This window comes from Apus apus, chromosome 6, assembly GCF_020740795.1.
Source record: "Apus apus isolate bApuApu2 chromosome 6, bApuApu2.pri.cur, whole genome shotgun sequence".
Taxonomy (NCBI): domain Eukaryota; kingdom Metazoa; phylum Chordata; class Aves; order Apodiformes; family Apodidae; genus Apus; species Apus apus.
Genome location: NC_067287.1, coordinates 7875293 through 7901250, shown reverse-complemented (window position 1 = coordinate 7901250; position 25958 = coordinate 7875293). Strand labels below are relative to the sequence as shown.

The 25958-nt window shown below is 37.8% G+C and overlaps 1 protein-coding gene across 3 annotated transcripts in view; it reads right to left on the bottom strand.

Annotated features, from left to right (window-relative positions):
* The window catches only part of NCKAP5 (NCK associated protein 5), a 373160-nt gene that overhangs the window by 101587 nt on the left and 245615 nt on the right, over positions 1-25958 (bottom strand). For all 3 annotated transcript variants that reach the window (XM_051623988.1, XM_051623986.1, XM_051623987.1), the window contains one exon: positions 23963-24112. In XM_051623988.1, the coding sequence (XP_051479948.1) occupies positions 23963-24112 (150 nt within the window). The remainder of the gene's footprint in view (positions 1-23962; positions 24113-25958) is intronic.

Genomic DNA, 25958 nt, shown 5'->3' with positions numbered 1-25958 from the left:
AAACCTGAACTTGACAGCATTATAAATAAATCCTACATTTTCCCTCTTATCAAGCAATAGTGGAAACATCTGTATAATAAAACCCTTTTTCACCCCACTGGCTTGCAAGTCTAGTGAAAGGATGTAATGCAGTCAATGTTAGCTTGACTTTTGTGCTTCCTGATTGCTGAACAAATCATGCCTATTTATTTGGCATTTTTGTAATGAGAACTGGACTAGAAAGGAACACTTGACTGATTTTGCTTAAGATCCTGTCCCAGTTTCTACAACATGAGAAAACCAGTACTTGACTGATATACTAAATCACTCTATATTGCAACTGAATGCTTGCTAATAATCCTTATACCCCCAAAAGTATTCATTTGGAAAATTTGTAATAGCACTTGTGATCTCAAAACCCTGCCTCCTAATCCAAACCTTCATTTACTTAACAGAAACCACTGGGTTTTGGTATTATTTTAAGTCTGCTCAATTTTTGCTTATAGGGATCTGCCTTCCTCCAGTATTGCATATTTAGGCATCTCTTGCCAGTTAAGCAAAGTAGGACTCCTTGGAGGAAAGCACTATTACATTTTATTTTCATTTTTATTTTCAGGCCATACTTGCACTCGGCTGAGCTGCAGTAAGCAGCCCATGTTTCTCACAGCATGAAAGCTATTGCACCCTTGTAGCCACCCAGAGGCAGTGGTAGAGAAGTACTGACCCCTAATGCAGTGACTTCTCCCATACCTAACCTAGCAGGGGACTAGGCAGGAAAAAAGCTAGATTACTGAGAAGGATGCTCTCTTAGATACCAACTGATATCAACTGATTTCTATAGTGATTTCTAGTTTCATGTATAGCTGTCCTCTAGGAATTTTTATATATATTATGTTACACATATGTAGAGTCCTGAGTTGTCTCGGGTGGGGACCTCCTTCGATAACCACTTGGACTCTGTTCTCACAAGGAGAGCCCCTCGTTTGGTAAACACACTGATAAACTGGACACTGTCCTTGAAAGGGAAGCTCCCCTCTTTAGCAGCCACCCTGATAAATGGGACACTGTCCTTACTTGATAAGGAACAGTGGCCAGAAAGAGAAGCCCTGTGGAGGTGGAGTGCCATCTTGCAGAAGACCACCTACTTAAGGACAAAGTGCATGTGTGAAAATAAAGGTCACTGCTCAGTCACACCAGACTGGGGGGGGGGGCTGGGACAGTGATTACCTGGACCCCCATGCCCCACCAATTCAGTTCCAGAACATTCCTGAATCCAACACTGAGTCTGCACAAAGTAGGCCGAGCCTCACCGGGAGAGGCCGGGCCAAGATGCCATAAAAGAGGCAGACTCAAAAGGCTCGGGATGCGCACCCGCCATCCAAGGACCACAACATACCGAGACGATGGTTGGATCCAAGGGTGGTGATATCTTTTCTATCTCCCTTTTTATTTACCTCTCTCCCTCTTTTATCTCTCTATCTCTCTCCCTCTCTCTGTTTCTAACCTTATTCTCAGCACATAAGGGTAACAAAATTTCTAATTTTGCTAAGTTTTTCCAGTTGTAACCTGTTGTTTTGAGAGTACAATTTTGCAAAATTCTGCTAGTTTTAATCTGCTGCTTTGAGAGCGACATTGTTGTGTGTTTCCTTTTGACAAGCTTTATAATCTTACTAATTTTTAAGTAATGTTTTGTATACGCTTGCTCTGTAACAGTCTTGCTCTTAGAATACCACACAGAGAATTCCAGAGGTTAATCTTGCTGACTGGGTTGGTAAAAGAGATTAATTAAGAGAGGAAGATTGGATCCAGATTTCCCTGGGTCGACTCCCACCTCTGGGGAACTCTGCCCATACTTTGTGGGACATGATATTTAGTTTGGGCCCCCACCTCTGGGGATCCATGCCCACTTTGTGGGACGTACCGCCATATCCACCTAGTGGGACATGACAACACAGAAATAACCTCTGTCCTTGGGCTTTGCAACCACTAGCAGTGATGCCTTGAGCAACCTGATCTAGTGGCAGGTGTCCCTGCCCATGCAGGGGGGTTGGTACTAGATGATATTTAAGGTGCCTTCCAACCCTAGCCATTCTGTGATTCTATGATTCTATTAAACTGCCACAGACCAGCGACACTCGGTGACTACAGTGCATGGCTTCTCCTGGGGGGGATCAGCTCTAAGCACAGCATCATTCAGGCAGCCAAAAGTAACTGTGGCATAATTTATCATTAAATGGAACATTACATGTTGCTTTTGGATCATTATAGATTCAACGATCCTAAAATGTCAAAACAGAGCTACCTCCTAGTTCTCATTTGGAAGAAAGTATTTTGCACCAGAGTCTCTCCAAACATCGGAAAATTTAAAGATTTCAATCATGGCTCAGATAATGCTAAACAGCCTTCAACTGACTTAATTAGAAACAACTTTGTTCTGAATTGTGAGAGTGACTATGGAAAATCAATTTGAAAGTGAAAACTTCAGACTACTTTGTATAAAACAGAGGTTGCTTTGTATTGGTACCATCAATAAGATACAGCCATCGCAAGAGACTCTGTCACCTCTGATTTTAATCCCTTTCTCAGCACATAAAACATAGCCCTAGTAATGATGAAGATTATATTTAGGTCAGCTAAGAGCTTTCTCTCTCCCCTTCACAGACGTTGAAGAACACACTGTATTTTCTCCTACAGGGTAGCAGTTTCCACTGTTTCACTCAAGGCTAGTAACAGACTACACACTTGATGCATTCAGCTTTAGTCCTGTTCCTGCTGAAGACAGTAAGAACCTGCTATTTATCTCCCATGAATGTAGACACAAGTCAGGTCCAAAGAAATAAAGTGCATTTCTTTTCATATTACACAATCTTTCCTTGAAATTCCTTCAGGTTAAGAGGAAGTTCACTGGTTCACAATGAATTGTTGCTCACTGTGCTACAGAAGAAACATGGAGACAGAGAGCAGCCTTAGCCTTTTCCATGTTTCTATAAATTGTTATATACTGCATCAGTAAAGGTAGGCCAATTTATTACAACTCTTAAAGTATCTCTAAAACTGTCATAATAATTAACTTTAGGATACTCTTAAAACAAAGAAGCTTTCATTCAGGCAGCACAACCTAATCTTTAAATTCTTCTGAAAATGCATCTTGACCTGAAGTCTAAAATGCATCTCAAATATATCCTTAATGTCATCCTATCTGCTTTTCTGCTAATGAACAACAAAAGACACTACAACTTTTTGAACCACAGGGAAAAACAATACAAGCCACCCATATTCCTGCCCCAAAACAGAAGGAAATGCTGTCTCCCAAAAAGTCTTCCTAATCAGTAGGCTCTGAGCCAAAAAATGCTGTGCTCCTTTCTGGCTCATAGTCATTCCCTCTGGGTTTGCACAGTTAAAGCACAAGGTCTCCCACCAGCCTCACTGTGTCAAATCTGAGACTTTTAAGGGTGTTCTGTCCTCACCTACACTGAGAGCACACAGCACCTTTCAGCTAAATAACAGCACCAGATGAAATAAATACACAGTCGATAAATACACTCTTACACTGATGTAGACATTTAGGATGATTTCATCCTTCTCTTCTCTTTAAACATTTTTAGAGAGGATCATTACAGCAGGTTAAGGATTGTCTAGTAGCTACACTTTTTTCAACATTTTCCTGTCTTTGCTAGAAGTGGCAGACACATTCTCATGTCTGAGAATGTCATGAGACATCCATATCTCCTCCAGATTTGCCTCTCTAAGTGGCACTTGAGGGGAAAACTTTCATTTAACATCCTGCAAAAACCATTTCTGTGTGCTTCTTGAAAGAGTAAACTGAAGAGCTTAAATCATGTTTGAAAAAAGATTTGGATTTAAGTCCCTAAAGGGATTTTCAAGAAGTTTAAACTTTACCATTTTGTGCCTTGATTTATTAAGTCAAGAGAACAGGAACAACAACATTTTGTTATCTAGCTAGCCTGTTCCAACACATTATGAATTATGATATATTTGGTGCACTGGGTCTTTAAGTGAAGAACTATTTTGTATACATATTAGGAAGTCTTCAACAAAAATTCCTCTACACTTTTATAATCACAATGAAATGAATTTAAACACTGAATTTTCTACTAGAAGGCATGAATAAAAGAAACATGTACAACAGTTTCCCTTGCTCAACCATTGTAGAGTTGAGACAAAACAAAAGGATAGGAGGACGAGGAGAGAAAAATGGGGAGAGTAGTATTTGTTTTGCACTAAGGGAAAAGGAGCCTGTAGAATCATGGAATGGTTTGGGTCAGAAGAGACCTTTAGCAATCATCTAGTCCACCCCCACTGCCATTGGCAGGAGATGAAGGTCTAAAGGTTGTACGTCAAGTTAGCAGCTCAACATGCTTTGAAGGTATCATCAATAAAGGTCAAGAGGAAGAAAGTTATGACAGTGAACTTTAAAATCCCTGACAGAATGCTACAACACTGGTTACCGGGTGCACTTCCTTGTTATTCATACTAAACCATTTGTCCATTTATAGAAAGCTTTATTGATTTACACAGACACTCATTTGTCATGCCCTGCGCAGTGTATGAATACGCTGTCCAACCACTTCAAATGTGCTCAGCAATTTTTTTCCTTCTTTCAGCCTCTGATTTTGCATTTTTATGGTCACAGCTTCATACAGTATAGATGAGAGGTCAAAACCTAGGTCAACGACCATTGTTGGTAAGGGAAGAAGTAATGTTGTAATTTTTTCCTTAGGTCCTTATGGCATTTTATTTGGTAAACTGACATTCTAGGAAGAGTTTACCACTTGAACCATATCTTTGGCCAAAGGAAACTTTTTGCCTTATTCTGTCCATGTTACACAGAACATTTGGCTTTGAAAGACGAACTCAACAAATTGTCAGAGAAAGGTTTAACATTATAGTTACGTTGGTTAGAAGTGCTGAAAATTAGCTCTGCATTTTTAAATCAACATAATTATAGCAATAAAAGCCTTAATTTAACTCAAGCACTACGAAAGCATTTCCACTGGCCACTTTCCAGTGCCTTTTATATTGCTATAGACAGCACTTTGCTAGGAGTAAAATGAGAACTGCACTTTCCAACCTGGCTGTCAACATTTGGATGTTTGCACCTTTTGCTTAAGGTTTGCTTAAGGTTCCACAATAGAGAAACACAGGAGCAACCATGGAGCACATCCCAGCTGAACTGCAGCCAATGTGCTCTGCTCCCTAGTCACCCGTCCTGGTGAGACCTCACCTAGAATACTGTGTCCAGCTCTGGTGCCCCCAGCACAAGAAAGATGTGGACCTGTTGGAAATTGTCCAGAGAAGGGCCATCAAAATCATCCAAGGACTGGAGGAGCACCTCTCTTATGAGGACAGGCTGAGGGAGTTGGGGTTGTTCAGCCTGAAGAAGAGAAGATTCTGGGGGGACCTCACAGTGGCCTTCCAGTGCCTGAAGGGGGCCTACAGGAAAGCTGGGGAGGGTCTTTTTACAGGGGCTTGAAAAGACAAGGGGCAATGGTTTTAAGCTGAAAGAAGAGAGATTTAGGTTAGAGATCAGGCATAAATTCTTCAGTGTAAGGGTGGTGAGACACTGGAACAGGCTGCCCATAGATGTTGTGGGGGCTCCACCCCTGGAGATGTTCAAGGGCAGGTTGGATGGGGCTCTGAGCAGCCTGTTCTAGTGGGAGGTGTCCCTGCCCATGCAGGGGAGTTGGAATGCGACGATCTTTAAGGTCCCTTCCAACTCCAAAAATTATGTGATTCTGTGATCCTCAGGACAATAACTGAGATTGGAGAATGCTAGGTACCAATGAAGTAAGCAGTGAATTTGCAGACTAATAGCTAAATGTTAATGCATGCTTTTTCAGATGTCTCAGTCTTAACTATTTCTTCCACCTCATTGAGACGGGGGAAAAAATCCAGAAAGGACAATTTAGTGATATGATGACAGCCAGGATTCTCAGCCTTGCTTCTAAGCACATGGGCCCATAACCTGCTCTGCTGCATCAATTTCCAACTGTTTTTTGTTTTTTTTTTAGCATGATAAAATACTCTGTTCTTTTTAGCCACACTTAAAACATTTGACACATTTTATCTGAAATACGCAGCCACTTTTCAATTCACATTCAGGTAAAACATGGTATGAAAGCAACACTCATGAAATGTTAAATAATAAAATATGGAACCATACAAGTGTTAATTATAATTCTGTCTATAAAAAGGCCACATTAAAACTTACTGGGTATTACTGATAGAGGTAATTCCCGCAATTCAAAAGTTTTTAAAATTCTTTACTGACACAAAAACATAGTGACATTTGAACAAGCCACCAACAGATCTCAAAAGCTGTCTCTCTCACAAACCAGGCTATGCTATAACTGTGCTAACAAATAAAACGTGTTTGTAGTCTTACAGAGAGCAGATAAAGCTATATGCTAGAAATCAGAAGATACTCTGTCAACATCAGAAAGCTAATCACTTTTTAACATAAAAACTTGGGTTTAAATGTTCCTAACAAAAAGCAGCCCAAGATTGTGAAGATGCATATGATGTTTTACCAATTACTGATGAGCTGATTCATGTATTTAAACATTAATTTACACCAGAACTTGTATAACAGTTTTAAAAATTGTATGGATTGCATGCTGCCAGAGATCAGAAAACAGAATTTAGTCATTTATCTGCAGCATATTGCAAGGGAGAGACTCCCACCCAGGGTCCCACACAGGGCTCACAACCACAGAGCTCCTTTCCTGTCTGTCAAGTGTTACCCAGTTCCCCCAAAAAGAAACAACAGGTGTTTGACATCCATAATGAAACCTCCTTTTTGAAAGAAGGGGATAACTACAATTTAATCCTTCAAATCTACTCATATGGGATAAACATATGAACTTCAGGATATTAATCAAACAAACCAAAATCAAGTGAGATATATATACTGCTGATGGGACTATCTCCTAAAACCAACTAAAAGTAAACCTCATGTTCCTGGGAATTCCTCTGTGAAATACCTTTACTTTTTTTAATTTTTATTTTTCAGAAGTTGGGGATGGAAATGGTAATATTTGTCTTTTTTATTTTGGTTAACTCTAAATTAGTTAAGAATAATGAGCCTTTCAAACCTTCAATATTTTCCATTCTGACATCACAGAAATGTCTGGAGTTGACATTTTAAAGAGAAGGCTGGGAATACATCTAGCAAAACAGACTGCATTATAAGCCCAGGCTTATCTTCCAGCAAATAAATATCTAGGCTACTAACAGATCCATGAAAAATAGCTTTGTATGTTTACTCACATGTAAATTGTAAAAAGCAGCAAATTCCATCATTATTTACAGAGAATATAATAGACTTACAATATATCCAAAGGTAAGGCATTGTCAATACAGGCCTTTGAACAAATAGCTTAAAATTACAAAGGATGCCTTTTTTTTCCCCAAGAAGTCTTCCAGGTGATCATGTATAAAACTTTTTTTTTTTTAGAACAAGAAGTAAAAGAGATCTAAAGAAGCAGAGACAGGCAACATAAAGCTGTGTGTATTTCCTCTAGTCGAAGACATTCATTCTATACATTATGGTCTATATAATGCATATACACTTGATAAAGAACAGAAGTGCAAGCATGGAAAACCAGAAGTCCCAACAAAACTCCTATTTTTTATCACTCATCTTGTGAATAAAGTGCTGAGATGTGTGCCTCAGTGTGAGGCACTGAGATCCAGGCACTCACCTTCCATAATATTCCTAGGCTGCCTGAACAGAAGCAGCTGCTATTAATGAGGGGTGAAATGACAGATAAGAGAAAGCCCTCTCCCTCAGAGTCAGTAGAGCCACGTGCCATGAATCCTGTTGTACAGCAACACTGACTTGGGCAGTCAGGAAGGAAGAATGCTGGAACTCATTCTCCTTTCCCAGAGGAAGGCCTCTGGGATGAAGACGACCAAAGTGGTGGAGCACCTCTGCTACCAAGACAGGCTGAGAGCCTGGGGTTGTTCAGCCTAGTGCCTGAAGGGGGCTGATAAGAAAGATGAGGACCTACTTTTTAGCAGGGCCTGCTGAGATAGGGCAAGGTGTGATGGTTTTAAAATAAGAAAGGGTAGATTTAGAGTAGGTACAAGGAAGAAATTTTTTACAATGAGCATGGTGAATCACTGGAACAGGTTGCCCAGAAAGGTGGCGGAGGCCTCATCCCTGGAAACATTCAAAGTGAGGCTCAACCAGCCTCTGAGCAACCTGATCTAGTCAAAAAGGTCCCTGTATCCTGCAGGGGGACTTGGCTAGATGACGCTTAAAGGTCCCTTCCAACCCAAACTATTCTATGATTCTATGAACACCACCACTGTTGTAACAGCACAGGGTGTCTCCCTAGAAGCGTGCAGCTGGGCACAACGGTACAGGCCACACAAACATAAGATATAAGACTGAATTTTTATGCAGGGAACGGTGTATGCATGTAATACAATTTGTTTATTTTCTCATTTTCCAATATTTACACTCTGTGATCCTTCCCCTTGCAAACTGTGAATCAGAGGCAGCTGTTCCACCAAGTTCTTTTTTTTCCCTCTTGTTGTAAGAGATTTACTCCCTTCTGGAACTCTTCTCCCTTAAGAACTGAGAGTGTTTCTCTCTGACAGACTTATTGTGCTTCCCCATGTAATATTAACAGGCAGTTATTACCTCTATCAAAGAACTAAAAATAAAATCCTACATCCATGAAAAAAGTATGAGATCCTGAAACTCTAAATGAAACTACGATTCTTACAATTAACGCAGGCAGAAAAAGGCAACTGGTGTGGATGTGATTAATCTTAAAGGGTATTTTGTGTTTAGTATCAATTTGTATTTAAAACATACATGAACACCTTAGCATTCAAAACTCTTCTATGAATTCATCACACCACTTCTGGTCAGTCGTATTTGTTTCATTCTTTGCTGCAAAAAGACCAAACTCTTCCGGGAAAATTATAATTATTTGAAATCAGTAAAGACTACTTGAAAACCATTTATTATCTACACATTGAACACTGAAGCTTGTTAAAAAACTTCCAGTGCAGCCATTTTCAAAGAAAATGTTTGCTTTGATTTGAAAGGAAACATTTTGCAGAAGATTTTGATCAAATGTAAAAGTGACATTGAAACCAGTACAAATATTTCCAGGGCTTTAGGTCCTTCTGAAATGATAAATATGGTAACTACTTTTTTAAAAAAATAAATTGGTTGCATAATGACAAAACAGAAAGAATTTTTATGTTTTGTTGTTTTTTTTTCAGTTCACATCTTGAGGAAAATAAAATTTCAGGGCAGTTTTTCAAGCAGTAAGAATGGCAACTTCAGAAATTACTTTAAATGAGTTACTCTTCAAAGCTTTGCAGTTCTGACCATGAGGTTACTGACTCAGTGACAGTTTTCTACTTTCTGTGATTCCATTATCCACACCTTCCTGAGTAGCATACTCAACGTCAAGGTTAATCTAATGGAGAGTTTGAAAATAATGGGGCATTTCAGATCTATGTATGAAAATTAATCTTTGGGCAACTGTGTTCCAACAGAAAGCATTTCTAATTTTCCCCCGCTTGTCTAGCTGAGATGTTCAGAGTAAATACAGGCAATGCTATTACGAATTCATAGCACTGGGAAGCAGATAAAGAGAAGAAAGTCCAAGAAACAGTTTGCCTTCACAGGACACAACTCAGTATCTACATATATTAATAAGATATAAAAGGCCTTCCTCTCATTTTCTTCAGAACTTGAAATTAAAGAGTTAAACTATTCCTTTTAACTCATTTAATACACCTTTTCAGATTTTCACAGGTCACATTAAAATATTCAATTCAGGGATAGGGAGTAATTTTAGAATTGCATTAATAAAAAATAGTGACTTTTTTCTTTAAAAGCTGAGATAAATTAAAAATCATAGTCAGTGGAATTAAGTAGAAAACCTTGATGTTAAGTACCAGGAAGCCAAGGAATGCACATAGGCACATACAGGAATTTATTTTGTTTAATTTCTAGAATTTCAATTTATCAAAAGCACCTCTTTTCCTCTAAAAGTAGCTTCTATATATATTTTTTTCTAATATTATTGGAATTAACATGAAATGTAATTTCATAGACCAGTGAAAAAAATGGCCCTCTTGCTCTAACTGGTACTTCCAGACTTTTCCATGCACCTGAATCAAAGGGCTGTTAGGAAATTATAGCAACCAGTCCAAATTTGGAGCTAAATCTGGCGCTATCTTCAACAAACACCAGCACCAGCCTCCTCCCCACTCAGTCACTCCCCTCCACAGGAAAATTAGTGTGCTTGGGGTTGATGACAGAAAAAGAAGATTCAATACTTTAATGCATTCCTGCTTCTAATATATAACCAACAACACTATTAATTGTCTCCCATAAGTTATTCTGGCTCTCACTGGAAGGTGAAACAATAGATGTTTTGCTCTGTCTTCAGAGAAAGTGGATGTTCAATTTTTATCAAGGAATATTTTTTCCAATTATTTATCCTAAGTTTATTTAGTTAAAATAAAAATAATTATGAAAGTGTGATTTTAACTGACAGCCTGGAAAACACTGACCCCATATGCTTAAATGTCACACTCACTGGCTGCCTGATGGGAAATGGACATCAGTTCCCTGTTATCCAATGGCTCTTTTAAGTGGGAAACTCTTTATTTTTTCCTTCTCCAAAGAAACATGTATGACTTGTTATGAAATGGATAAAAAATATAAAACTGCTTTTCTTTTTAAAAAGTAACTCTTGAGCTTATTTTTTCTTTGAATTCTGAGAAGAATAACTTTTATTTGCTAAACTATGCCGTAGATTTAAAGTACTGCATGATGCTATAATTGATAGCATCACAAGATTTTAAAAAATATATTAAAATATAAAATACATTAGTTTCCTTCTTCTGTGATGAATCATTTCCGTCTCTTCCTTTAAGGACTTGGATATAGAGCCTTCCACTGCAATAAGCTATTAGTGTCAACTGTTTCACAAGTCATAACATAAATTTACAACAAGTTTCTCTGTTTTTAACTACAAGGGGGCATTGAGTTATTTCTGACGGCAACGTTTCCTGCAATTTCACTTTCTTCATCAGAAGTCACCCATAAGTCAACTGCCCCAGGTATTTCAAAATGAACCTCTTTGGATGGCTTCAGTTATTTCCTTCCCTTCCAGCTAGGGAGGTGTGAACCTAAGTGAAGCAGATCGGGTGCTGCTGCACTGTATTATGAACAGGATCAAATGTCATCCAACGGGCAGCAATTCTTTTGTAGCCAATAGCTAACGTCCAATAACTGAATCACAAAATTAGTGTTCAGTTTCTTGCTAACTGAAATAAAACTCTATTTGCAAATACCACCTTGCTTCTCCTGAAAGCTCTGAACATTCCCCTCTCTTTTTATAGGCACAGCAAGTAGCAAACAATGTCCTTCACTTGACGTGGCGCTACGCAGTAGGTTGATTTTTGCGCTGACATTTGTTAAATTAAAAGTTCTGATTCATTTTATTTTTAACCTTTTACAGTGGAACAGCAGACTGGCAAAGTAATTGTATTTTTATCAAAAGAACAACTCAGACCCCAACATCTGTCTATTTTAAAAGCTTCAAAAGTTTGGGGTTGCGTCTGTTTCTGATGAGGATCCCTTGGAATCTGCCTGGTGTGGCAGTACCCAACTGCCACCTTAACTAGTCATATGAAATTTCTCTTATGATGCTGGCTGACAGTGGACTGGGTTCCTTTTACATGAAATTAGAGGAGTAACTCCAGTTGCTGCTGGGCTTAACTAGAGCTTGGCCAAAGTAAACTCCCCAGTATGTATGTAATGGTCCTTAGCACCAACAGCTTGGCTCTAGGGATCTTCTCCTATTATGGTGCCCTGCTTGCTAATTGTAAGACCTATAATTACAGCAGATTACCCTCAGATCCTAAACTAATAGTGATAGACCTAGGGAAGTCAACTGCCAGAAGAAGGATTGGGAAGGATTTTTCTTACATACAACAGAGATATGTCAAAGGCATTTTTCTACTTGGGTAATTTTACAGCTTTGTACTGAAAATACTTCATGCAAATAGAAAATATGAAACTGTACAAAACTACATACATTAAAGCCAGCTACATGGAAACTAAATACTATTTTAATTATGAAGTGTTACAGTGCAATACTAAATATTTTCCAATTACTTACTTAACCTTGCTCTTCAGCATATACAATTTATCTCAGATTTTTTTCATTGTACTTATATTTGTTGGTAAACTACATCCCTAGGAGGTCCAAGAAAAGCTTTAGATTACACAGTGTGGGAGAACCCAGTAAACTGTAGTTCTTAAAAAAACAAGCCTGGGATGATCATAACAGTCTAATATGGAACACACTAAATCAAAGCTGATGAGATTCAGTGGTGCTCCAGTAAGAAGCTCAGACATGAAAAGCATAGCAGCAGCAGCAGCAGCTCTGATCTACATAATGAGCCAAATCTGCACCACACACTAGTAAGCACAACTCAAGTGCAGTCACTAGAACTGCACCCACCTTCACTTGTCTAAAGTTGATCCCAGATAGCCAAATACAGTAACACTAGTATGAAACATGAGGAAATGTTGCTATCTAATTCCAAGCTGCTGTTCAAGAGCAGTATCAGTGATTAATCGATTGGCCTAAAGGGAAATTGTGGAGAAAAGAACAAAACTAAATCGATATGTGAAATACTATGCAATGTAATATCTACTTAGGATCAATCACATTACTGCTCTGTCACATCAACTTGCAGTAGGGAAATATTCCTGCCTGGCAAAGGTCACAAGCAGGGCAAACTCGTTGCTTAAAACCACACAAAGTTCTCATCTCATGTCCATTCAATTTTTCTGTGAAAAATACAGTTTTTTGCCTAATACTAGCAAGTTCTTTTTTACAATGAACTAAGAATAACAACTTTTACCCATCTAATTGGGTAAAAGGTAAAAACTGGGTTACCCTGGAGTCACAATGAAGTTCTGCCAACACTACACCAAGCAGCTCTCTGAAGATCCACTAAAGCTGCATCAGGCTGCTCATGCATTTTTCTACTGGGGTAATATCTTGTTTTTTAAGAAGAGTTAATTAGTCCAAATAAAAACTATGTCAGGCAGCTGCACAGCTTCTGCTACCTAAACTACCTTGTACAGCAGGGAATTACATTAAAAAAAATATATTGTTTATATAGCTTGTTACATGGCCTCTCTGCTTTACCCATCCTACCTTAATGTATGTATTTAGTGATCTGCATGACACCGAGGAGACACTACAATGTGTAACAAAAGCAGTTTTGTGATGGTACAGATCAGATTTAAGGTTAAAGAAAGAACATTCATTGCTTGTTTAAGAAAAGAAAAAAATAATATTACAACTGTCGATACTGGCAATAAAGGTTAAAGTACAATGACATCAAAACAATATAGGAATGAAGGAAACTATCAAGGAGGAAGCAGCATGTTTTCTCTGGCACGTCTCACTTCAAAAGAAGGAAACTCTAAGGTTTAAAAGAAGAAAAAGGAGCTATGAAGAGTCAGGTAAGAGGAAAGAAACTGTTTCAGCCATATGACCTCTTCACGGAAAAACTTGTCTCTGGTCATTTACAGCATACCATAAACTATTGAAAGAAATGCTAACCAAGTATTTCAGTGGAAGAGACACAATACAAGAAGGGAAGATTTTAGATTCTTCAGTAACGCACAAAAGTCTGACATAATGCACAACCCTCAGACTCATTTCTTTAGCTGACCTGAAACTGTTCTTGCAATACCTTTAGAGAAAAGGACTTAGCCTAGCAAAACAACTGATTAGTAAGTACTCTTTTTCTTACAGTTTACCGAAAAGCTGAATATCAAACCTAGGTTGTACTTGCTTCCTCTTTTAAGAAGAATTTTTTCCTGATTACTTAAGCATTAAGACCAAGAGCATTTTAAATCAGAAAGACTCCTCTAGAAGACCAGACCATTTGATTGAAGACAACAAGGAAACCCGCAGGCTTGAATGGAAAGAGTTGGAATCACTAATTGAGCATTTCTCTTCTCCTAAATAATTTCTAAGTCTTGGCCTTGTATGAGTACATAGTAACCAGAAAAGGAATGGTAAAATGCATGAATCGCAAAGAGGAATGAGTGCTTGGATATATCACAGAAATTCCTATGGGAAGGGAAGAAACTCTGCCCTCTAGATGGCATTATGCACCTGTATATCCCAGATGCAACTGGAGAGCTCTGCCAGGCAACCTATTAATTTCTCCACCTGCACAGAAACATGGGCACATATGTCAAAAAGATCAGATGGCAGTTCTTGGTCTCAATGAGAAGGTGGCAGCTGCACGCTGTCAAACAGCAGAGCAGGTTATCCTGGGGCAGAGTCCCTCTTTTAGCTGTTTGATGTGGGAAGCAGAGCAAAGGTGCTCAACCTGAGAATAAACAGAATGGAGAATCTCCCTGACCCCATATGGGAATGGCAACTTACAGCTGGCAGGGATGGGCAGTATGTGAAAACACGTAATTCAAAAGCACTTGGGGGAAAAAAGGATGGTTGTCATGATAAAGAAACCTCTCTTTCTAATAGGCATTTAAAAGTACTGCAGATCTTAACCAGACAAATGTATATTAAAGCATGTATGTAGATGCATGTGGGTATACACTTAAATGCATCTAATGTTATATTAGACCCAAGTAGAGCTGTTTTGATGATAAATTTAATTTAAATAATTGGTAAGTAACCAGTTAACTATGGCACTCTCAGTGAAAATCAGAGTCCTGAATAATGGGCCAAAGTCAGAGTATTCCACATTTGATTTATCTATTCTCTTTATATATTTATAGCTAATCTTAATATCTGTGCTTGTCATCATGACAGATAAAGCAGACTTAAAAATAATCATTTGAGCATTTTCTGCTGTGGATTATTCAAGTGGCTGCATAATAAAGCCAGTGAATATTGAATTTCATGAGTATGTAATCATACAGATTTCACACATATGGTTAAATGTATGGCCAACACAGGAGCCAAGACCCTTATATGCTACAAGTCAGCACAGCACCAGTGACAGCAGTAATTGGAGTGTAACAACACCAGCCCAGAATCCCAGCTATAATCTCAAATTCTGCATTTCTGCAAGACAAACAAAGAAGAACTCACTATCAAATGAAGAAAAAGTGCATCACCATGCAGGCCTCATTATGTTTCATCATTTTTCCAAGGCTAGTAAAGAGAAATGAAAAGAGAGAAACTATTTGGCTATGTAAGACTGGTAAGGGATTCAGCTCTAACAGCTGAGGTAAATTAATTACAATTTCCTACGCAGCCAGTGGAGAATGTCCACAGAACACCAGGATTTTCTCGATAATGTTAGTTTGACATGAACTGCAGCCATTTATTTAATTAATAAACTATACAACCATCATTACTGTCAGCCAACCTGCTGGCATTAGTACGTAAACTAAAATATAAGGCGTTATTCTCCTTTGCAGAGAATCTTTCCTCTGAAAGAAGTGTCACAGAGAGCAATCAAAAGGCTCACAGAAAGTGCTTGTGTAGAACTGGGCCCAGAGTGCGTACCTGATAGAAACTAGTTTAAAAAACTACTGAGTCTCCCTCCCTGAAATGATAGATGTGTTGGGATAAACACAGTCACCTAGATCTAAAACGCAGTGTTGGAAAATCTCATTTCATTCAGCAGGGAGATTGAATTTTCAATTGTACCACATGCCTGATTGCTAAAAAAGGCAAGTTACATTATCTGCTGATCACGTGCAAGGCGGCACTATACATGGAGAGAAGGGCACGGAAAAATGATCATTATTTAAATTATAAAAGTCAGACTGAATATCAGATTCCTTCACTGCAACCCAGCATGGACTTTTTGCAGAACACAGTTAAAATTTATTTCAATTGAGAAAATCTGACAGGTTTAATAAAACCAAGATGATTTTCCTTGACTTACCTTTTCTTCACTGACTACACCTATTTCTCAGACCTTCTGGCACCAAACCATTATTCTTGTAGCCATATTCAATACTTTGAGCTACTTTAAGAGCATTTGTTATGTCAGCCAAGCCAATATAACTGTTAGAAAAGAGCCACTGAACTGGAATTTGGTATATAATGGAAAACATTAATTTATAATTGCTTTTACAATAAATATGTGAAATTACCTTCAGCTGCACTAAAATGAACACTAAATGTTTATCTAGGTTCTCTTTATTTTTTGTAAAAATTGCAGAGCTCAATACCCTGTCTTGAGGATCCTGTAGTTTACCTGTAATTTTCACAACTGCATGCACCATAATTCAGGCAAAAAATCAACACTGTAGGTAAACGAATGGATCTTTGAAACAGCATCCTGACTAAAATATTAACGTTAATTAAAAATTGCATATAAGAAATGTTTCTTCCACCTGGAAGATGCTGGATTCACTGCCCTGGAAAAAGGTATTTTTCACCATTCTACCTTGAGAAACTACAAATCAGGGACAGCATGATTACTCACTCTGCCTTTCCAATGTGCCTTGTACCTCACTTGGACAGATTGATGCGTGTGGTAAGAGCACTGAAATATCTGATGCTGGAAAACTAGTAACTTTTATTAAAACCTTAATTGACTGCATGAGTAGGCAAAAGGAGAAAAATTCTGATATGCAGCAGAATTCCCTTTATACAAGTAGTTGATGGGGTAAGACATGATGTTGCACTTAGAAAAATTAAATGCAGTTTTAAAACTTAACAGAATAGGAACACGACTTGGAGCATATTCCTTTGAGCACTTTGCTGAATTAGCACATTTCAACTCATTACTGTCTCATGGCTATCTCACAGTAGAAAGCAGAGAGTCAACCCGAAAGTTCTTACCTCTTCAACACATCCCAAAATCTCAAACTCTGCATGTTGTGACCCAAAACATTTAACTTCTGAACCACTGCTGTGGTGCTTCATAGGAAATATAATTCAATTTTATTTTTTTTACCCTCTAGATTTAGTCAGAAAAGCAAACAATACCACCAGTTACTCAGACTAACATTCCCAGAAGAAACCATGCTTGATTTTAGAAACTAAGTATTTTAAGCTTCCATTGAATTGAATAGACAGAAAAATGCAGATATGCATGGCCTTCTCCATGCCTCTTCCACCAGTCAGGGAGGCAATGACTTCATGTACAGACTTATTTATATTAAGGCATCCTCCCATTTCAGGAGATGGAGCTGTTGGAGGAACAGTGGATCCGCAGACTCTCTGCAATTATAGCAGGAAATAGTTACAGCCATGAAAAAGAGAGCAAATCTGCACAGCTTTTCCTGCATCCAGTGGGCAGAGCTACTTTCGACATCCCTGTATAAATTCAGATCCTTCCTAGATCACCTTAATTTTTGCATGCCAAAAAAAGAAATTGCCATGAATTTGGACTGGCTTAGGGGAAAAAGTGTAAAAGGAGAGGGAAATAAAAAAAGTCACTTTAGATCCTCAATATTTTACATGTCTGCAAGAAGTACATTCTCTTCACTTAAATACTCATCACTTACTAATTGAATTTAACTCTCTGCCCGGAAGAGGTTTCTATTAATCTTCTATATGAAGATATTATTTCTATCAACATCCCAACTGATAAGGTGCCTCAACCACTGGAAGCTACTCAGGGTCTGTGCCAAGTACAGAGAATGCAGCTTCACACACTCGTGTGCAGCATGTAGGATGGATGGAAAAGCCAGATCTGAACAGGAGGAGGGTATGAGCTGGCAGGAGGGAGTGTATAAACATCTGGGAAGGAGGTGCAATTAAAGACTGCAGCAGGAGTGGTTGAGCACAGATGGCAGTGAGGAAAACACTCGAAAGCACAAAGGCAAGGAGAAACAGGGAGCAGCCATGAGATCTGCTTCTCAAAGTCTAGGAACAACTGAGCCCCTGAAGACCTACAGTAGAAGAGATCAAGTATCAATAGATCATAGAATACATTCAGCTTGATGGCACTTGTTTGGTTTTAATTTAAAATTTACTCAGTTACTGGGAAGCTAAAACAATTTGCCAGTACTTATACCAGCAAACAGCTGGAATAAACTGGGCTGGTTTTGAAACTATTGAAAAAAGTCAATGCTGATTATCAGCCACTGGGTTATTCTGCTAACAAGACTTTCCCTGCCTTATCATTTGATCCTTGGTTATAAAAACAAAGAGTTCTCAGGCACAGTTCAGAAAACTAATTATAGAAGTCTCCTACTGAAAAGATTTAAAAGTAAAATAATCCAATAATTAGGATAAGTACGTTGGCCTTTGGTGACTGATCAGCATAATCAATTTAGTTAAATGGATGGCCAAGGTATTGGGCTAAGAATCACTCTGCCTGAATCAGATTAAATGCATTGGGTGGAACAAGGCTGGTTGCTACAAAATATTTAGAATATTGCTAAAAAATACTTAATAGCTTCATGATTTTTCTATGCATCTAACGAAAGTGGTTCAAATTTCTAGAAACCAAGTGAAGCAGCTGACTTTAAATGAACAAAAAACTTTTCCCTCACAGATATTTTCAGAAACTCAGGCACTTTACCCCTGTATAGTGTATGCTTCTTTCCATGGAAAATAATATAATTATTAATTTCTTTACAATCTTACATTGTAATACATAGCAAATGACAAAAAAGGGAAAAAAATGTACAAGCAAAACAAAAATTAACAGCATCACACTTAAAGTTATCTTCTGAATCCACTCAAAAGAAATATGTACCCTTCTCATATTTCTTCTTTATCTTTTTTATAGTTCATTGATACCGTGTCTTTTTTCCTCTGCAGAGTAGTAAAAACATAATATGGGAAATACTTGACATACTTCCTCATTTGTTTAATGGTGATGATACAAGGAAAATTACCCCTCTAATATATTTGAACATTTAGCTTATTATCCTGAGTGAGTTTTCTCCCAAAGCTCAATTTATTAAAACAAAACACAGTGTTCTATGATGAACTGCAAAGGGCAAGAGGGCAATATTCTATAATTAAAATTAGAGTGGTTTTGCGACTCTTCCCCAGCAGATACTGCTTCTACTGGAGCTTAGTTTACTGAAAATTTCACTGAGTCTCACTCACCCGCAAGCAATGAGATTTTCACACATGAATTAGGCTTTTCATTTGATAACTTCAAGGTTACAATTTAATGCTACCCCAGTGGATTGCGACTTGGTGAAAAATGCAAGGTTGTGAGCAGCCTTCAATCATTATTTTTTGAGTTCAATGGTACTCATGCTCATTGCAGAACTTCTGAGAGGGAAGAGGGATGCCCAGCAAGCCAGGGAACCACTGCCTTCATGAGAACGTTTATTTTAATTTGAATGTAGAGTACTGCATTTTTAGCAAGATGTTAGGTCTGCACCATTGTAGGCTAAGGTGGGTAAAGCATCTCTTCTGGAGAGTGGACACTTTCCCCACCTAACCAAAACTCATGAATTCCCCATAACAAGGTGATGGCACTCTGCTCATCTAACAGAGGGGAGCCTGCTCTTGAAAGCTTCTTCTACTTACTTGAAAGCTTTCCAGAGACTTATGGGAGGAAGGGCTATGGGATCTTCAGAAATGCAGATAAAAAGTCAATGCTGTGCCTTCCCTCATAGGGGAACCAGCACAGAGAGAGGGCTGGAGTGAGGAGGGGCAATTCATATTCCTTTTTCCTGCAAAGTGGATCTAAGATCAGACATTCTTTATATGAGATAACTCAGCATCTAAGAGCTGGACAGACACATCTAGTCTTGAAACCTTAATTCCACCTCTTCTGTAATCTATTTTCCTCTTTGTTCCCTGTGTAAAACATGTTATCCTATCAGACTAAACCAGGGCATTATGTCCCCCTGCCCTGAGTTGTTTCTAGTTCCATGTCTTTGAGTCAAGAGTGTAAGAATACTGGAAGAAGCCTGAGGAAGTCAACCAGCCTCCCAAGCTATTTGGCTGCATGCACATTCTAGCTTTTTACCTTTATACAGATGTGGTACCAAGGCACAAATAGATGAAACAGACTGTGCAGGATGCAGAGAATCTGCAGCTGAGACAGGAACTGAATGCAGTGTTTTTAAGCATCTACTCACACTTCCCATACTTTTTGAGGAATTGAGAGGATGTGCAGCAGGTGAAAGGATGTAACACCACCCAAAAGAAAAAAAAGAAAAAGTCCAAAAGAGCCAGAATGTTTCATACAGTTAGATGTAGTTAATTCATACTGAATTATCCTCATTGCATAAATGTCTGTGCAAATGACAGGCTTTAATAAGCCTTTAAAACTGACACAGTATTTATCACTGATAATTTTAAAAATCAAAGTAACTATGGCTTTTACATGCATGTTTAGATTAAGGCTGACACTAACTCAGTACATCAGTTTAATTCACTTGCAATTATGCAGGTGCTCAGGCAGCCTGTATTTCAGTCATTTAAGGTTAAAATTAGGGCAGAGAGCCCAGAGTTCCATATTGGGTAACAAAGCCCTGGGACAGTCTTAAGACTTTGACAGACACTTTTTTAAAAAAAAATCTAGAATATTCTAAAAGCTTTCTTCTATGTACTGTAACTAGGTAAACTAGGTGAGACCGTATCTGGAGTATTGTGTCCAGTTCTGGACTCCCCAGTTCAAGAGGGACAGGGATATGCTGGAAAGAGTCCAATGGAAGCTACAAGGATGATTAAGGGACTGGAACACCTGTCTTATGAGGAAAGGCTGAGAGACCTGTGGCTATTTAGTCTAGTGAAGATAAGACTGAGAGGGGATCTTATTAATATATATAAATATCTGAAGGGTGGGCGTCAAGAAGGAGGGGCCAGTCTGTTTGCAGTTGTGCCCTATTATAGGATATGGGGCAACGGAAGCAAACTAGAATACAGGAAGTTCCACCTCAACACGAGGAAAACCTTCTTTACTGTGAGGGTGACAGAGCCCTGGGACAGGCTGCACAGAGAGGTTGTGGAGTCTCTTTCTCTGGAGACATTCAAGACTCCTCTGGATGCATTTCTGTGTGACCTGCCCTGGGTGTTCCTGCTCTGGCAGGGGGGTTGGACTAGATGATCTCCAAAGGTCCTTTCCAACCCTTACCATTCTATGAGTCTATGACTCTATGATATCTAACATACCCAGGAGGGCAAAATCAGATTTTTTCAAAATATCTCCAACTTAATACGTATCACTTTGGAAACAGAACATTGTTGTTTTACTGTAATAGTGTTTATACCTACATATACCTGCAGTTGCTGCATGGGGATTGATGCATGTTTTTTCTACATTTCTGGCTACCATTAAAAAAAAATAATTGCAATTCTTCCAGTGAGGAAAGCAAATTAAAAAATTCCATTCCACCAAGAAGCTGGTATGTTATTCACCATACTTCAATATTTCCTCTTTTGCAGCACTCCGAATGCACTGAGAAGCTATCAGAGATTTTTTTTTTAATTTTTTTTTTTTTTGCTTTGTAAGAGTTGGAAGGCATTTGATCATAACTGCTGAAGTAAATGATGTGGTATTTCAAGACCAGTCAACTAAAAATGCTGAAGGCACAAAGGAGTTTTGATATCCAGGAAATCACAATTAATTTCAACTACATAAAATGGGATACAAGGCTGTATGAACCATTTGTTCTTTGTCATCTGTTTCATTTGATTAGAAACGTATTTATCAGTCAGTAGAGTGGAAATAGAATTGGCTGTAAATGATAAAGAATGTAAAATGATTATAGATAAAAGGAGCAATGGGAGAATATGCATATATATTTATTGATGTCTATGATAGCTTTCACTTGAGCTAACTACAAAGGCACTTTATTGTACTGATTTGTATTATTCAGTGAAGAAATTCCTATGGCAAACAGAAGTTAATAAAACCTAAAAGGTACTACAGATATTTGTTTGGCAATACCTTTGACAGTGCTCAAGTATAAGAAGAAAAAAAAAACAATTATAAATACACTTCCACTAATATGGAAGCTGTTTGAAGAAAATTTTTTGTGAAAATGAAGCCTCATCTCTTCTTTCACACTTAGATTTGATAATTCCCTGGTCCATAACCAACAGTCCAAGAATAGTTTTGCTCTCACTGCCAGAAATTCCTAAAGAAAACCACCACTCACCTCATAACTACCATGCCAGTACTCTAGGAAGGACAGAAACCATTTATTTCATGTATGTAACAGGAACTATTTTCCCATATAGATATAATACAGATATAGATATAGATATAGATAATAAACTAAATAATCTCTTATATTATATAGCTACCAGCTAAACTACCCATTTATCCCTGGGCTGGTGGATAGCTTTTCTCTTTTGGTACTTCATTCACTTAAAACTTAGCTTGAACTTATCCAATTTTGTTTTAATGCCATCAGTCAGAAGTAGGTACTAGCCAGAAAAAAAATAATTACCTACTAAATCTAAACATTTATATAATAAAAATGTTACACCACTTGCTAAAACTTTTCCCGTATATGCATATATACACACATATGGTCCCTCATTTCAAAAGAATCTCACTCTAGAAATAGCACAGTGAATATAGGATGGAACAATTTTACAATCCTCTAAAAGACTAGGTTACATCTTGAGTAACAAACAAACTAATATGAAGAGATATTAAAAGATTTCTGAAAAGTGCTAGTATTCATTAGATCATATTAATGGGCATTAATGGCTTAAGTCCCACACTTTTACCAGGTTCTGTTCACAGGCAGTCTTCAGATTCTACAGTGCAGAGATGATGGACCAACTTCAGTAAGAACTTTATTAGCCTTGCTGATTTTACTAATTGTATGTGATACTGTAACATCTAATCATGCAAAGTATGATTAAAGATTCTGACACACACAGCACAGGAACTAACAAACAGCGATTTTTCATTCCTTTCTATATAGACTAATAAAGTATTTAGAATAATTACTCTTCAAACAGTAAAGGATTAGAACTGCTAATTGCATCTAACTTCAAAAAAGTATGTGTCTTAATTAATAAACCATGGAATCTTTGACATTACAATTTATATTCTCCATGAGAAAAATCAAGTACAAAAATATATGACAATAAACAACACACAAATAATAACACTTTGTTTTAATTACCTTGGGCCACAATTAATGTTGGCCCTGCCATTCCTCTTTCTACTTTATAGCTCCCCCAGACTATTTATGTTGATTAATTCTTCGATTATTGGCATTCACTAATATGTGTTTTCGAGCAAGCCACTGAACAACGCTGACATCAGTGAGGAGACCTACTCACTGACCTTCCAGAACTAGATTCTGTCTGTCCATAACATGATTTCATGTATCTGGGCAATTTGCCACAACTGATAAAGGTTGTGACATTATTGAACAACTTCCTATCAATTGAGGACATAAAGAACTGCAACTGTTATGCAGACTGATTAAGAACAAGGCAAAGCAAACACAAATAATGCATATTTGGAAATAAAAGACCACAAGAAAACCACAGTCATTCCTGATCAACAGCTAAAAGAAGAGTATAGTAATCTGTACACTTACCAGAGTCTACAAGGAAACAGACTTTCCATAACGTAGCAGTAAAGATACCTGAGCTGAGTCTTCATGCAAGCAGTTCAGTGACTAAAAGTTGAGTAATAAACTACAGGGAAGCAACACTATTTTTATGACAGTTGTTAAACCACCTATATTAGTCCTGCAATATTAATAATTGAAACAAAACCAGTAAAACCATCTTTTTCTTATTAAGCAGTCTCAACTGAATTCAAGTAATGTATTAAGTTCTTTTCAAAGATATCTGATGCTCACCATTAGAGAGGGATCCCTTCAGTGTTTCTAAGACTAAGCTTCTTGCTCATCCTTGGTAAATGAATTGTAAAAAAATACCCCAGAACACGAGTACAGGTGAACTGTGAAAGATTAAATTTATACTATAGGGTGATTCAGTGCCTATAAATGAATGAGGCAGGGGGCAGGGTGGTCTTTTATGTGTTAAACTGTTGTATTTCTTACCTCCAGAGTTTTCAATCGCTCCAATAACAATTTTGTCTTTTCTTTTTCCTCTTCAGTGCTGCTGCCTTCACTTCTTGAATTTTCATCTGCTGCTGTGCACATTTTTTCAATGCCTTCTTTACATTTCCTACTGTCTTCTGACAGCTTTTCCTGAAAGATTTTTTTTTAAATGTCATTACTCACAGGTGGAAATTAATTTAACCATGCAAATGTCTTCAAATCTGCCTTGTATATGAATGAAAAAAGGACAGGCCAAGTCACTACTTACATGATTACAGTACTAAATAAGTGGAGTCATGAAGGGTCTATTAAACAAGCAATTCTGCAGAAGTCTATGCACAACTGAAGTCCTACATCTACTTAAGATTTTTTAAAGTGGAAGCCTCGATTTTTTTCATAAAATTACTTACATTTTCTTCTTTAAAGGTTGTAATGAAAACTGAGTGTACCAGTTTTCAACGGCAGCATTCTGCCACTGAGATATAAAGCAGTTTTTGAGGAAAAGTTAACATATGTTCATGCCTAATGTATTTCACCTTTCTTCATCTAGAGCTAATATTTGAATTACTAAATAATGGGCTGAGAACCAAGCTACCACCTGAATACTGATTTAAGATCCACGCTAATATATAACTGGAGAGAATCAAACTGACAGCAAAATTTTCAGAAGTGCCCAGTCTATTACAAGTCAGTCAGATTGGGTTATTATTAACAGCTGCTGAGAGGACTATGGCTGCTGAGTTTTGCACAAGGTCTATAAAAATCCTAAGTCTGAACACTGAATCCCACTACCTCCATTAATTATGTGCCCAAGTTCTGTGGTGAGAGAGGGAATGAGATAGAGGAAGCAAAACATCAAGACTTCAAACAAGCAATGTAAAATATTGCCCAAAAAAGAGAACCACATAGACGTATGTAATGACTTATGAGTGCAACACAAAGTGGACAGTCTCTACTTTGTAAATCACATTCTCTAACTATAAGCAGATGCAGTGTGACAACTTAAGAATGGGAAATAGGAGGTAAATCATCATTAAACGAGCATTTAGTTTTCTTTCTGCGCCTTCTTGATAGCTCTTATATACAAAGGCACATACTTTAATGATCGTTGGGTTTGTCTGTAACTGAGATGTATTTCCCATTACTACACAACACAAACTCTATCTAAGCACAGAAATATGTATTTTAATGAAAAACTGATCCAGCCTGAATAACTGTGCAACTATCTTATAACTCTTATAACTCTTCAAGAATTAACAGCAAGACATTATCTTAATTAAAACCCATAAACACAACTGAATTAAAAATCAGCCCTGTGAATCAAGTTACTAACAATGTCTTTTTAAAAAACTGACTAGCTTAGAAATTGACCATGTTAAAAATTTAATCAAGAATCAATTTTACAAGCTATGAGTTTAATCACTGAGTAATCTGACACAAACCACGAGATACAGATCTCATTCTGAGCCTGAAAACAAAGATGTCAAGGAGCCATTCCCTCAGGTTTCAGCACTAATGCTATCCTGATCATAAAGAAACCATAGACACAGCAGTTGTGGGGTTTTTTTTCTTGCTTGCTACTCAGTGGTGCAATGACCAAGAATCTGTGAAAGAGTCATTTAACCGTTTTCCCTTCAAGTTGTCCTTATTGGTGCATTCACATGAAACACATTGATGAACTCAGGAAAAAAACAATTGACACAGGTATCTCTCTGATGTAATTCAAACACGAAGAATCATTTTTAGAAGAGTGTGACATGAATTAAAAGTGCCTAACAATGGAAGAAGATAAATATCAGCACAGGGACACCCTTCCTGCTCAAACTAAAGTGGAAGCCATCTCAAAGGACAGGTAGAAGAAAGCAGAGGTTTATGACATCTCATCACAGAATGGGGAGTAAAGCAATTTCTCTCAGAGTAAACTCCATCACCAAAAGAAGTAACACATTTATCTTCTCATTACAAAACTTGATGAACTAGTAGCATAATCAAGAAT